At 40.2% G+C, this 15,108-nt stretch overlaps 1 protein-coding gene across 2 annotated transcripts in view; it reads right to left on the bottom strand.

Annotated features, from left to right (window-relative positions):
* Window positions 1–11,892, bottom strand: part of LOC127409877 (rho guanine nucleotide exchange factor TIAM2-like) — a 58,612-nt gene extending 46,720 nt beyond the window's left edge. For both annotated transcript variants that reach the window (XM_051644801.1, XM_051644802.1), the window contains exons 1-7: window positions 11,770–11,892; window positions 9,640–10,803; window positions 8,804–9,248; window positions 8,134–8,306; window positions 5,958–6,182; window positions 4,087–4,272; window positions 3,793–3,939 (exon numbers count right to left, since the gene is read on the bottom strand). In XM_051644801.1, coding sequence (XP_051500761.1) covers window positions 3,793–3,939; window positions 4,087–4,272; window positions 5,958–6,182; window positions 8,134–8,306; window positions 8,804–9,248; window positions 9,640–10,797 — 2,334 coding nt within the window. In that variant the 5' untranslated portion in view covers window positions 10,798–10,803; window positions 11,770–11,892. The remainder of the gene's footprint in view (window positions 1–3,792; window positions 3,940–4,086; window positions 4,273–5,957; window positions 6,183–8,133; window positions 8,307–8,803; window positions 9,249–9,639; window positions 10,804–11,769) is intronic.
* Window positions 11,893–15,108: the final 3,216 nt, after the last annotated feature.

Genomic DNA, 15,108 nt, shown 5'->3' with positions numbered 1-15,108 from the left:
GAGTGAGAAAGCGTTTTTTACCCTGACACCTGTGAATGGCATTAACATGCTACTGTAGGACAAAATGAGTAAAACAGGCTTGTGTCTTAAATGATTGCTTAGTACTGCAGTCACAAACATAGTTAGACTCCGAATCTAAAGATTAAACATCTTAAGGGCACAACTGTTTAATGCCCAGCACTTTTATATATTTTTTTGCCTTAATTGTATTCTTATTTGTTAGGCTGTGGCAGTTTCAAAATAAAAATTCTTCCAATAAATAGTAAGCTTTCTGTCCTTGTAGATATGGAGGTAGAACTTTAAAGGAATGTTCCAGGTAAGCTCTATCGATAGAGTTGGTTGCAATAATGTCAGTTATCACAGAAAACAATTTGACCTTGTCCCTGTTTTAAAATCAAACAAACAGAAATGCAAATTACAACGAAAGAAACAGGGCAATTTCCTTCAAGTGTTTAAAAAGCAGAAATGTGAAGCTCATATAATTGATAAAACATTTGCACATGAATTTTTCTTAAAAAGATAAAAGGTCATTTGAGCTGTTTAAATCGCCATTTTAGCTGTGGGACTATTGTTCTACGTGGATGAATGGCTTTACATGGTCATGAAAGGAGTTTGCACAGAAAAGGTTAGTAAGTGACTTTATTACACTATTCTCATGTTAACATGCATCATGTTTAAGTCTTGTGAATATATATTCAAAAAAATATTTTAATGTTTAATGCGTTGCTCTGTTTTCTTCTATTGTTAGCACCTTACTGTAACCGCAATTTTTAAAAACTGAAAAAAAAAATGTTTTGTGTGGTTAACGACATTGTCACAAATGCTGTTAAAAGAACTTAACTTGTATTTAACTAGTAAAAAAAAGAGGCAAAGAATGAATGGTTGTTCATAAAACCAGCCAATAAGGAGGATGCATTAAAGAGGGGAAATGCTGAACCACTGCCACATACAATATGGCAATCTTAAACCTCTTAAATTATAAAAAAGAAGTGTTGGCATATATTATTATCTAGACAGAAGAAAACTTGCAATTCAACACTGAACACATTCAAACTTCAGTTATTGTGACCAGATTGTGACCAGATTGTAAAGTGAGGGTAATAGTTGGATAAAGACCTATAAAGGAATTGGAAACACTCTTGGGGCCATATATATATATACAGTATATATACAGTATATAATGTAGCGCAGAGGGCGGGGTCAGGCCGGAATGATGCACGCCTGGACCCCAATCAGCCTGATGAGGCGAGCAAGGGATAAAGGCGACCGGAGACGACATTTGGGGAGAGAGAGAGAATTACAGGCAGCTGCTCTTTAGTGTTTATATGTTTTTGTTTAAGTTTATTATTAAACTATTATTTATATTGTCAAGCCGGTTCTCGCCTCCTCCTTTTCCTCTAACCCCTTTACATTGGTGCCGAAACCCGGGAAGGAGGAGGGATGCCTGTTGTAGAGTCCTCGACACTGCCATCCACCCAGGGGAGCACTGCTGCCATCCAATGGGGGACGGAATACACCGACCGCCCGGACGTGGGGAACGGCCGCCATCCACGAGGCGAGAAGGGACTGGACTCCCCGACCGCCTGGAGCCACTGCCAGGGGCGGAGGAGTGTCCCCACACGACGCCAGAAACGCGGAGGGGCATTATGTCCGCTGGGGGTCGGAGGTTTGACTCCGGTCTGCCCGGGGAGGATTGGCTGTCGTCCTCCTGAGAGGGTGGAGGAGTGATCGAGGACCACGCGACGGCGCATTAGAGAACCGGTGAGTGTGTTTCTTTTTTCTCTCTCCCCTCTCTCTCTCTCTCTTGATGTCGCTCTGTGTTGGCCTTCCCCTAGGCTGTTTTTTTTTTTTTTCTCCTGTCTCCTCCCAGGTCGAAGGTGGCAGGGATGACCCGCCGGCAGGAGGGCGCAAGGCACGCCCCCTCCCGGAGAGGAGGAGGGGGGGGGATGTACGTCATGCCGGGGGCTCCCGGGAGGGAGGAGTGTAGCGTGAAGGGCGGGGCCGGGCCGGTATAACGCACGCCTGGACCCCAATCAGCCTGATGAGGTGAGCAAGGGATAAAGGCGACCAGAGACGACAGGCATTACAGGCAGCTGCCCTGTACGTGTTTGTGTGTTTTTGTTTAAGTTTATTATTAAACTATTATTTATATTGTCAAGCCGGTTCTTGCCTCCTCCTTTGCCTCTAACCTCTTAACATATATATGAGGTTAGAGGCAAAGGAGGAGGCGAGAACCGGCTTGACAACATAAATAATAGATTAATGTTCAGATGTTCAGTGGTATGTAGCTTTAAATTTCAAAAAGTGGAAGTTAGGAAACATAATTTTTTCGATGTTAAAAGAATATTCAGGGTTTGTTCCTCCTTTTCTTTAAAAAAGCAAAAATCGAGGTTACAATGGGGCACTTAGAATTTTATAAAAGCAATTATATTAATTCTTCTGTTAAAACTTGTGTATTATTTGAGCCATGTGTTGTTTTAATGGACATTTTTATGGTCGTTTTAGGGTTTACAGTGCATGGCAACAAAGCTGTAAAATTGGATATAATGTAACTAAACAGAAAAGGTTAGCAAGCAATTTTAACACACTAAAATCATGTTAACACACATATTGTTTACATCTTGTGGCTATTTTAACATTTACCCATTGGCTCCATTCAGTTTCATTGTAAGTGCCTCACTGTAGCCCAGATTTATTTTTTATTTTTTTAAGAAAAGGTCCAAATTAGTTATGCCACAAATGCTGTCGATTGAGCTTGATTGCAATGAACTCAGAATTTTCCTTTAAAATACTTTCTTGCATCTCAGCTTTATCTTGCATCCAAGCTTAATAAACAACTATAAGTAAATAAATTATAGGTTTATTTCCCCCAAAAGTGTAAACACTGTGGCTCTGTGGCACTATCAAAACATTGCTCTGTTTGTTTTAGCACGCTGACCAACCAATGGTGTGAGTTTGGGGTGGGACTACCTGTTTGTCCAACCACTGGAAAAAGGGTGAAGTGTACGGGAAACTCTGTTTGGTGTCGCAAGTGGTGCAGAAATTCCACACTTCAATTTAATCCTTTCGCATGTGAGTTTTTCCTGTACTGACCGATCCCCCAGCGTGAGTTCTTTAATGTGTGGTGTTATTAAAAAAATCTTATCTTACACTTCACAGCAGATGCACTGGAGGACAGATTATATATTATCAAACATATAATGTGATTTTTAGATCTTTACAATGATTTATTATGATAGATAAGATGTGAACGCAATTGCTGGCTATGCTATGTGTGCCGCCATATTGTTTACATTGCAATGCAGCACGGAATTCTGAGTTCATCAAGCTTAAAAGTTTCTAAAAACCTAGACTTTCCACTTTTTTGCACCGGAAGTGGTGAGAGTGAGTGACGGACAGAATGGGAGAAGGCTCGAGTGGACTTTTCTGGTTTATGCATTCTTTGTTTGACGTCAGAAAACATGGCCGCATCGCTGCATCAAAACAGTGCACTCCGATGGTAATGGCATTAAACTTGTATTTAGTGATTGTTTGAATGTTTGTAACTTAAAAAATAAAGATATTGTGATGTTGAAAAGAATATTTGAACAGCTGGTTCATTATGACAACCGCTTCAGTACCTCTTTGCTGGTAAACAGCAGCATTAATGCAGATTGCAACGGTTTGATCGTTCGCCTCTAAGCCCAGCCTAGTGTAATCACACCGGTTGATCGTACATGCAGAAGGGTTAAGGAGGCTGTCAAGAGTCCCCTCTGGAGGTTTTCCCAATGTAAACAGCTTTATAGTTTTTACCTGGGACAAAGACTGTCTCTTCTCTCGGTTGCATTTGGTCAGACTGTCCAATCCCTTCTGTGAGGAAAAGAGTCCTCGTTTGTTCCGCGCACCTCGAGATTGAGAACGGCAGCGTCTCCTTAGCGTAGCCTCGTCACGAGTGCATATCTACACAAACACACACACATTAAAAAAATTCTACGAATTTCAGTGCTTTATTACATTTTGTGGAGTGTCTCAAAGGTAGACTGTGTTTTAATTAGGTCTTTCTTTGGTCTCTTACAAAATCTCTTAAAGCTTATGACTGTTCCTCACCAGCGCATGAAAGGATGAGACCGAGAATATTCCCAGACGGCCCAGCACCATTTTAGATGGCCGCCCGGCGGTGGCAAGCAGACTCTTTGGATTGGGCGGCTCGGTTCCCTGCAGACTGGCCAGGTAACAGCGCATGCGGAAGAGCTCCAGGTTAAACTTCTCCAAGTTCTTTTCCCACTGCAGGATCTGGGGGACACAGAGGAGAGAGAAATGTGACTATGTTTCTTGAAAACAATATGAAATATTTATGAGAAAGCTACAGACATTTTAAATAGTTCAATGCATCCATAGTTGACATTCCAGTCTGCAACAGGTGTCATGTTATGTAGGAACAGGGAACAAATAGTTTCTTTCAATTCCCCTTAGCAATACAGAATTTCAGTCAATTAAATAGCAGAACTTGTATCTTAATACCAATGGTATGCATTAGGCAAAGTGTCAGATTCTGAGTCTGACCTAATAACCCATATCCCCCATAATTCATTTTTCCCTTAATAAAAATACTACGGCTGTCAATAGACTTTTTGTACGATGTGAAATTTCAACATGTTGAGATTCGATAATAATTAAATTCTGCCAAACAAAGATTGCAAGTTTGTTGACTTTGTAAGTCCCACCTGGATTTGGTTTATAAATGAACTATAATAAATCATGTTAAATGTTAAAAAGGTCTTTATCATTTACTGATAATAAATATTCCAGATAGCCAAAATAGATTGTTGTGTGTGTATTGTGTGCTGCTTCTCTTATTCCAATCTGTCTTTAGAAATCACACTGAACCAAATTAAAAATTTCCTGTAAATTTAAGTGTGTTAACTGTTTCAAAAAATAAAATAAAATAAATAAATAATCAGTAAAGGCATTTACTTTGGCAGCCCTGAAAAACTAAACACTGAAATATAAACTAAATATACAGCACTGAAAAACTTAATGTACCTTTAACTATACTTTAGTATACTTTAAAACTAATCTAAAACTACAAAATACTAAAAACTCAAATGAATATAAAACTGTTTTATAATGTAAATACTATCCACCATCCACTTTCCACTCTAAAGGCCTCTAAGACCCCATTTACACCTGGTATAAGGATGCGTTTCTGGTGATTTGATTAAATGTGGTCAGCCCTAAATACAGGTCTAAATGAGTTCTAAAACATTTTGTGATCAGATCACAAAAACCACATACGAATGTGGTCAAAAACGCATGTGACCACATCGCAATTGAGGTGTAAATGCCAATCTGTCCTGTATGCATCCTTACAGCCACCCACTCACCTGTAAATCAACTGCTGCACTAAAAAAAGTGTTTAAACTTTGCCAGTTATGAATGGCTTTAAAAGGAAATAACCGCCCAATCGGAAAATGTAAAAAAAATAAAATTATACATACACAATCACGAGAGCTTCACGGATCTTCTTTGGTGTGTCTGATATCAACACAGTTGAGAAGCACGAATACCTGAAACTCCTTTAATACAGATAATCCACTAAAATAACAGATAATTCTGCTTGAAAATTTGTGTTTGTGCTTAGGTTGAATTGCAACCGCAACCTGGGAGCTTTTGCGCTTTCTTTGTCTTTTCTGACTTTGTTGCACACACTGACATAGAGATTGATATATGTCGTCATGAAACAGAGACCATCCCCTCCAAATCCCAACACAAGTGGTCACAGGAGACACATTTAAGTGACCCAGTGTAAACTGGGTCTGAAGCACTGTGGTCTGGTTTCCATTCTAACATCAACATCAATCACTTAATTGCCCAATTTACCAAACCTCTCATTTGAATGGCTCGGTTTTGCTCTTTAATCTTCACAAACAAACTTAACACACTTCTCCATAAAAATCCACATCCGCACGGCTGCTCACCTGGATCTCAATGGCCTTCCTGTTCTTCTGGTCATTGATTACAGTCAGCTGCAGCTCTGCCATCTTCTTCATTTTGCCGTCCATGTCGATCTTCTGTAGCAGATTTCTGCTCTGGCTCTTTAGAAAATGCAGGGTGTCTTCCTTTCCCTGACACTTTGCTAAATGTGAGGCACTAGCTGAGTGGATGGCTGTCACCCAGTTCTCCAGGTCTGTCTGGTTTGCAGCCTGCAGACAAGAAGGAAGAGGTGGGTTTTGGTTAGCTGCATGTAGGCCACTGCTAACTTAGACAGTCCAGTTTCTACTGTTGGGTTCCAGAAGTAAAAATCGCATTTATTTTCTCCATATAGAAACTTAGCAGAGGTCAACAAATATGGGTTTTTTAATGGCCGATTCCGACATACAGAGAGCAGTGTGGCTGATAGGCCGATTTAATGCTGGTATATCACAAAATTTTATATAATAGTAAATTACATACTGTATACATAAATTGGCTAAAAATGTATTAACGTTTATGTAGCTTAATATTTACTCAAACTTTTACACAAAACTTTAACTTTGTAAAAATAATTAGATTTTCAAAAATTAGAACATTCGTGAGTCAGAGGGACACAGTTTTGATCAAGTCTATTATAAAATGCTCTTCAGAGGAATATACAGTAGCCTATATGAGCGCTCCACGGGAAGAAAATGGATTTTCGTGAGGTATGTGAATTAAATTTCTTTAAAAAAAGATGTCAGCATGTTTGCAGATGATATATGATAGAAATGCATTGATTTACCTTGTATCATTAGACAAGAAATTTAACAGTTACAGGGAACTGTTGAGAGAAGAGAAAGGGAGAATGAAACGCATGAGGTATGTGAATTATATCTGTTTAAATGAGATATCCGCATTCATGCAGATGGTATATGATAGAAGTTTTTATTGATATGGGCCTTTGTATCATTAGACAAGACAGTTAACTGTTACAAGAAACTGTTGAGGAGAGAGAAGAGAGAGAGAGAGAGAGAGAGAGAGAGAGAGAGAGAGAGAGAGAGAGAGAGAGAGAGAGAGAGAGAGAAAACGAATGAAACACCAGAGCACTTTAAACATCATGTGCTCATATGCATCTACCATGACTCTGATGTGTGGGACCGTTTAAATGAGACTATGTTGCACACCGGTCTATTATTGTGGAAATGATGGCACTAATAACAAAACGAACAGTTATTGGTCATTTACATGTCTCAGACAGCTCTTTCATGTGCAAGCAGGCACTGTCACGGCTTGAGAAACTAAATGGCCAAATGGGAAAATTCATCAGCCGATGCGATTTTTAAAAATTCAGAATATCTTGGCAAGATATTGGTGGACCATTATTATATATACAGTACCTTTCAAGACAGACCTACCACATTTAATAGCTACATTTTCAGTAAAGAACTACCTATTATCCTGAAGAGACCACCACCAATCAGAGAATTGCTCACCATGGAAACGAAAATAGCTGCAAAAGAGTTCAACGGCGACCTCCCACTACCATTAAGTATATACTCTAAAACTATTTATATTTTAACATATCTGAATATTTTGCAATAAACATTCTTATGCTTCATGGGATGCTTCATTGCCTCATAAAAGAATACACAGGCTTGTCTTTGTCTTTTTCTTTAAAACATTTTTTTTAATTTATTTTTTTATGTTGTAATTCATCTCAGAGCTGGTTGGTTTTGTTCATGGATTAGAACACTTTATTGAAGACTTTTTTTAAATTCGGTGTCACATAAGGACAAACTATTAAAAATATGACTTTCAGAGAAACAGTTTTATGTCTGGATATAAGTAGCTGTCTTACCAGAAACAAACTGTTATTCTGAATTACAGTAGCAACAATACAAATATAAAGCATAGTTGGGCTTTCTGAATGCAAAACTGACTGCATGAAGTGCATACTGTCAGAAACATTTGGCTGTGAAGTGGACAACTTGATGCTGGGCTTTAACATTGGGCCATGCTTGAATCCCATATTGTTAATAAGGATTGTTGTTAACTAAGGATCATAAATCAACAAAATATCCCTTGCTTAGTATTATGCTTGATGGCATGTATCCCAGCACATGCAGAGAGGGATACAACCGAGAGTCCACAATAGGGTTAGAAATGGTCTGCCAATGTTATAGTAAAAAGGCCACAAACCTGAAAGAGATAGACGTCTCCATAGGCGTTGCTGAGGCAGAAGACATTCTCTTTCTTGGGGTGCTCAGGGACTGCCTGCACAATACTGTCCTCAGCAAGCACTGCATAACGTGGTGTGCATTCCTGCTCTGGGAAGGTCTTTCCATTGGATTCACCCAATAAGAGTGTGCAGCCTACAGGAGACAATAAAAACAGTCTTAATAACATTTTATTAATTTAGAGCAAAATAACAAATACACATTATCCAATACAGCTACGTTTTTAAAACTCAGAATTGTGCCCCACGGCTAATGTATTGAGTTTAGAAATGTTCACAACAATGTTCAGGTGCAATTTGACTAAACGGCATGCAAGTTTAAAATATTATAAAATAAAATCATTATTGCTAATAAAATTCCATTGCTAAATTTTCATAAACTCTGAAAAAAGTTTTGATACCAAAATAAAAAGTGTGGCACCCAAATAAACTTATATATTATATAAGTTTTACACATATATATATATATATATATATATATATATATATATGTAAAATGTATGCATAAGTATACTGAATTACCCTACTCCTGTCAAAAAAAGCAATACAAAAATAAACGCAACCTTAGTGTAGACAGGGTGAAAGTGTAAATATGCCTTTTCAGCCAGCATGTTCTCAAGACCACAGTCTTACCTTTGAGTGTGACCCAATACTGCTTCCACTTGTGTCTTGTTACCAGCTCCAGTTTGTGATCCTTTTGGAGGGTAATGAGGGGCTTAAAAGCCAACCATCCAGCCCTCCGCACAACACCATGCTCCTTCTCAAACATGAAGTCCATTTGCTCCAGGGAGCCCATGGAGCCACTGCTGCACTCCCCTTGTTCCCCCTCACCCTCCCAGACCTGGAGTCCATTAGCAGTCCCACTGCTGCTGCCCGTCTCCAGCCCCTGCATGAAGTTCTCATAGATGTTCTGCCTCAGGGTCGCATACTGGGTCTGCTGCCCAAATGGTCCCATTGAGGACCAAGAGCAGTCCCACTGTGTCTGGGAGGAGATGGGATTCCAAGCCGGTCTGGATTCTTCTAGTGTGTTTCTAGCTCCACAGCTGAAACCTTCTGAGGAGTCCACAGTACTTGGTTCCTGAGGGTGGATAGACATGAAGTGAGAAGAAGATAGCAAATAAAACATGCACTTGTGTTACGAGGTGGACACCATGTTGAAAAGACTTTCACATCTTTCCTCCAATGTCTTTACTCTTCCTAACATGTCTGAAAATTAGAGTCAGTCCAACAAGTAGACCATTTCAAAGCATATGTAAATCTTTGTTTTAGAGAAGTATGTCATCTGAGAACATGTCCAACAATAATTAAGTTACTCTAATGTTATATTCACCTTCTTCAACTTGAATGTCATGTTACAAATAAATATAGCAACATTTTTGTTTAATATGATAACATCTGCATGTGTATGCTGTGCTGGCAGCCTCACGCTAATGCCCAATCCATCCATAAAACCACGATCATTTTCTTACCTGCAGCCTCCGCTTCTTCCTGCTCAGATTTCCTGTCCAATCACTGAGGCGGCGGATGCGACTCTTGAGTGAATCCTTCCTCGAGTTCCTGTCAGGAACTGCTTTTCTGCAGGGCAGCGTGTGTGAGGTGTAATTCTGGGTTTCCTGAATCTCCTCTTGGCAGCTCGCATCCAGGGAAGAGATCAGTGAGGATTGGAATTGAGCAGTGTCCTGGAGCTGGTCTGTGGTTAGGATTCCGTCAGTGGGGAATGGTGCTGTCATGTTGTGGTTTGTGAAGAGGTCTGAAATAGAGACTTGAGCAGAACTGAGGCCAAACCCATTCTGTTCAAAATGATGGAGCACTGAGTCTCCAATTCCACTGTCCTCCTCAGCGTGGTAGGTGTTGCATCCGGTACCATAGCAATTGTTGCTTGTGTACTGACTATTTTGCTCTTTGGGTTGGTAGGTGTGTCCACCCATATGATTCTCAGTTTGTTCTGTTGTGTAGCCATTGAAACATCCAAAGTCCACTGTACGTGTGGACGAAAGCATGGTATATCCGCTTCTGTGGTCTGAAGGCTGGGCGGTGGTGAAGACGTTGTCGCAGAGCTCTGTACCATTCCCCCAAGGCGAATCATACCATGAGACCTCAGAGCTGAGAGAGCTGCCATTACTGGCCCTCTGGGTAGCATCAACAGATCCACTGGGATGACCGCCCAATGACAATTCAACATCTAGCTCCCTCTGTGCATTGGTAAACCCCACTATCAGACTTCCTTGTTCACCTAAAAGCACTTTGGGGCTGCTCTTACTGTCAGAAAGCTCAGAATCTGTGTTCCTTATAGGAGCCTGGAGGCCACTACTGCCAGTCTGCTGTCTGTAGCCTACAAAGAAGCCATTTCCCTGGAATAAAAGGTTGTCATAGTCCGAGTGGCTCTCTGCACATATTTTGTCAATATATTCCCCCTTAATGCCAGCATAATGGTGGGAGATGTAAGGCTGACTCTTCTTGTGTGGTGTATAACCATTTTTGGCCTTGTATCCAGAGTTGCCCTCAGAGTTCCTCCACCAAGTGTGTGGGGAGAAGACGTCCTGTTTAGTGTTGTGCAGTTTTAGGGAGCTAGACTTGGCCTTACCTGGGATGATGAAACTGCTGTACTGACTATCTGTGTTTCCCATTCTGATCTGTAAGGAAAAATGACAAAGAAATGTCAAGACTTGGCACTTGGTACTTTTATATATAATACACACTCACTGAGCACTTTATTAGGAAGTGTCTTTTTATTTAATCAGCCAATCATGTGGCAGAAGTGCAATGCATAAAATCATGCAGATAAAGATCAGGAGCTTCAGTTAATGTTCACATCAACCATCAGAATGTGGAAAAAATTTTATATCAGTGATTTCGACCGTGGCATGATTGTTGGTACCAGACGGGCTGGTTTGTAACTGCTGATCTCCTGGGATTTTCACACACAACAGTCCCTAGAGTTTACTCAGAATGGTGCCAAAAACAAAAAATATCTAGTGAGCGGCAGTTCTGAGGATTGAAACACCTTGTTGATGAGTGAGGTCAACAGTGAATGGCCAGACTGATCTGAGCTGACAGAAAGGCTACAGTACCTCAGATAACCACTCTGTACAATTGTAGTGAGCAGAATAGCATCTCAGAATGCACAACTGTAGTGAGCAGAATAGCATCTCAGAATGCACAACATTGAGATGTACAAACCTTGAGACGGATGGGCTACAACAGCAGAAGTCCATGTCTGGCACTTAGTGTTCCTAATAAAGTACTCAGTGAGTGTATATTTATATTTATTGAGTGATTAACATTCATAAACAGTGTTTTATTATGGACATACTTCAAGATACCATACTCTATGAAACTTTAGATAATACCACTGTAGTCCCATGTATAAAAATCTATCTATCTGGCTGTCTATCTATCTTTAACTAGATGTACTGTGGAGTTACCTTGGAACAGTGATGACATCAGATCATAATACCATGGTTTTTTTTTGCTACTATATGGTATTCCAATGTACTTTTAAAGAATTCCTCATGGTACTACAATGGTATCTATCCATCAACATACACAAACAAACACATTTAAGACCATGGTATTGCATAGTGATAGAGTTTCTTTACCTGTTATAATGTCAGTTCTCAAAGCAGACAAAGATATTCCTTCATATTCCTTTGACACGTGTCCTGTTCTCTACGGTCGACTTTTCCTCTCTGCTCCTGCCTGGTGCAGCATCTGACACTCACTGAGATCCTCCTCTCACTCTCTCTCTCTAGCACAGCTATTCCTCATGCTCTCCGTCGCTCATCTGTAGAGAAACAGAGAAAGGGAGGGCATGTGTCAGGAACACACAGCCGGCTCTTGTTTGTGCAGTCTGCAGCGAGCAACAGTTCAACCCCCAACCCCCAAATCTAAACAGACCTCATGCTTCTGTCCTGCTGCCACATTCCATGACGTAACACTGCAAGGCTTTACAAGGGTAGACTTCTTGTACAACCCCACTATTTATTTTCAGTCGAGAAAATTCCTCACAATTTTTGTTCTTTTTTTGTCTGAACCATAATAACTGAGTAACTCAATCCCTCCAAGCAATGTGTTCAGACTGTATGTGAAATCTTTTAAATATGTTTGCAGTAAAATTGCTTTTTCCTGAAAGCCAGAGAGAGGGAAGGAGCGCGAAACTACTCCAAAGACATGCTCTTTAGGAAACTATATGTCCAAATAAAAAGCACTGTGGTATATATAATGTTTCTTAATTGTCAGTAAAATAATTCCAAACACAACCATGACCTCTAACCCTGGAGTGAGCACTGAATGCCACCAACACCGGCTTCAATGAAACAAGACACAGTGTGGTTGAGATGCAGCAGGGAGGCAGGTGGCTGCTTCTTTATGATAAGTACCAGCAAGCGGTGTGATGTTGCGGTTCAAACACTGTGGCTTTGTAAAAGATGGAACACAGATGGAGCCAGTGAGCTTTGTTGGTTCCAGACGCTGTGCAGCAGAGAGCTTAACCCATTGTGAGATGTGTATCCAGTCCCCTTCAGAAAAGATGATCTGAATGGCAGTCGCTCATATTGTGAGTTTCTTTGTGTGTGTCTCACTGGCCATCTGCTGCCCCATGGAGTGAGACCAGTCACCCCGACCTGCACTATTTACTCAGCCCGAAAAAAACAAAACTGAAAGACTTAAGACTGAACTAGAATGCAACAAGTTTATGTGATAAGTCAAAGGCACTTTGCAGCGAACTTCATGTGATGAACTCCGCTAATAAAAGAGGTTTTTCCCTTTAAATAACAAGCTAGTGGATGTGACGTCATTTCTATAGCAGAAAGGAAAATGTCCGGTGTCAGGAGACATGGTGGCGTTTCACATGGCTCAGTTCGATTTACTCGTTGATGTCCTGCTCTCCCACTGAAGCCGTGTATGAAATGTTTGAATCTCCTGCTGAAGCCATGTATGGAATGTTTGAATCTCCTGCTGAAGCCGTGTTTGGAGAGAAATTGTGCACCTAACTTGATTTAAACGGAGACTGACGATAAACCAGTCATGCTAGGGAAAGTGGGTGGGTTTTCTGTTCAGACATATTGTGACGATTTAGAGATTTTACCTTTGGAAGAACGAGAATGAGTAAGAGTACTCACAGTAGGATGTTCTGTTCTTTTCTAGTAATTCTGAACAGATGAGGAGTGAGGTGCTTTTTTTTATATGATCTACTTTTGTTAGAAGATGTTAGTAGTGGACAAGTTGCAGGAGAGTGACCACTCGTTTCCACGAAGTCCTAATCGGAATATTTACCTTTTAGTGTTTGTGGAGTATTATACATGTTGGGTGGAGCTATTCCCTCTTCAACAGGCCACTGTAGAATCAGTTGTCAGAATAATGATAAAGGACATCTTCACTAGATGGGGAGTACTTGATTTTATTCTGTCCGATCAAGGTTCTCAGTTTGTTTCCGCTCTCTTTGAAGAGACGTGTAAACAGTGGAATGTTTCCCCAAAACGAACGACTGTCTATAATCCACAGACCAATATGACTGAGAGAAACTACTCCACAACAGAAAAAGAATGTTTGGCCGTTGTTTGGGCTATTGAGAAGTGGAGGTATTATTTGGAAAGGAGAAATTTCACTGTGGTCACTGATCACTCCCATGTGTGGGTTTTTAAAACCCAAAAGCCCAAACACCTGATTCGATGGACACTGAGACTTCAAGAATTCAATTTTGTAGTTGAATATAGAAAAGGGAAGTATAATACTGTCCCAGATGCCCTATCCTGAGCCCCTGTAGAGAAATCTGGATTATCCTTACCAAGCTGTGCTACTTTGCTGTCAACCAAGAATGAAATATCCAAGGACTTGCAAGTCTCCGATGAGGAGATATGGAAGGCACAACAAAATGATCCAGATATCCAATCTCTCTATATGACCATCATGGATACTGGACAACCTATTACTGTAAATTCTACCACCACATTTACTATCTTGGAAGACAAGGTCTACAGAGTGCAGCAATTACCACACAAAACCATCTATCAGATTTACATTCCTACTTCTCTTCATTCTAAACACCTTCAGAACTTCCAGGAAGATCCATTAGCTGGACATCTAGGACATTTTAAAACTTACAAAAGGCTGCAGACTCTTGTATATTGGCCCAAAATGAATCCTGATGTTGTAGAATATGTTCGTTGTTGCCAGCAGTGTCAGCTGTACAAACCTGAAGGTAGAAGACTGGCAGGGAAGTTACAACAGACTGATGTACATCGACCATGGGAAATGTTAGGAGTTGGCATTATGGGCCCATTTCCACAAAGTCCCATCTGTGGTGCCATTTTTTATGTGACGATTTAGTGTGTACCAAAAAGGGTGCCAGTCTGGTACATTATCCAGATAAATTTCAAGTATTCATAAATTAAACCATTCCAAAGGAATCTAATAAATGTCCTTATCAATTTATATAATCCCTATCATATCCTGTTTCTTTTTTTTTTTTAGCAATTCAAATGAGCCTTCACAAACCAGAGCAGGTAAATCAACATATATTCACATATTCATGAAGTGCAATACAAGTTCATAATACCCATACACAGATTCCACCAGTACAATAAATCCAAACATATCAAATAGAGACAACAATTCCAAACATATCGAATAAGCACAAAAAATACAAATCATGTACAAATTCATAACTCCTCAGTCCGTTCAAAATACTTTTAGGAATGCCCATTGAACTTGTGTTCATAGCTTGAATCACCAAATACTTTTAGGAATGCCCATTGAGCTTGTGTATTGTTCTTAGCTTGAATTGTATCCAGTTCAAAATAAACCCACCCACTTTCCCTAGCATGACTGATTTATTGTCAGGTTAAATCAGGTTAGGTGCACAATTTCTCTCCAAACACGGCTTCAGCGGGAGATTCAAACATTCCATACACGGCTTCAGCAGGAGATTCAAACATTCC

Source organism: Myxocyprinus asiaticus, chromosome 19 (assembly GCF_019703515.2).
Source record: "Myxocyprinus asiaticus isolate MX2 ecotype Aquarium Trade chromosome 19, UBuf_Myxa_2, whole genome shotgun sequence".
Classification (NCBI taxonomy): domain Eukaryota; kingdom Metazoa; phylum Chordata; class Actinopteri; order Cypriniformes; family Catostomidae; genus Myxocyprinus; species Myxocyprinus asiaticus.
This window is presented reverse-complemented; position numbering and strand designations above follow the sequence as displayed.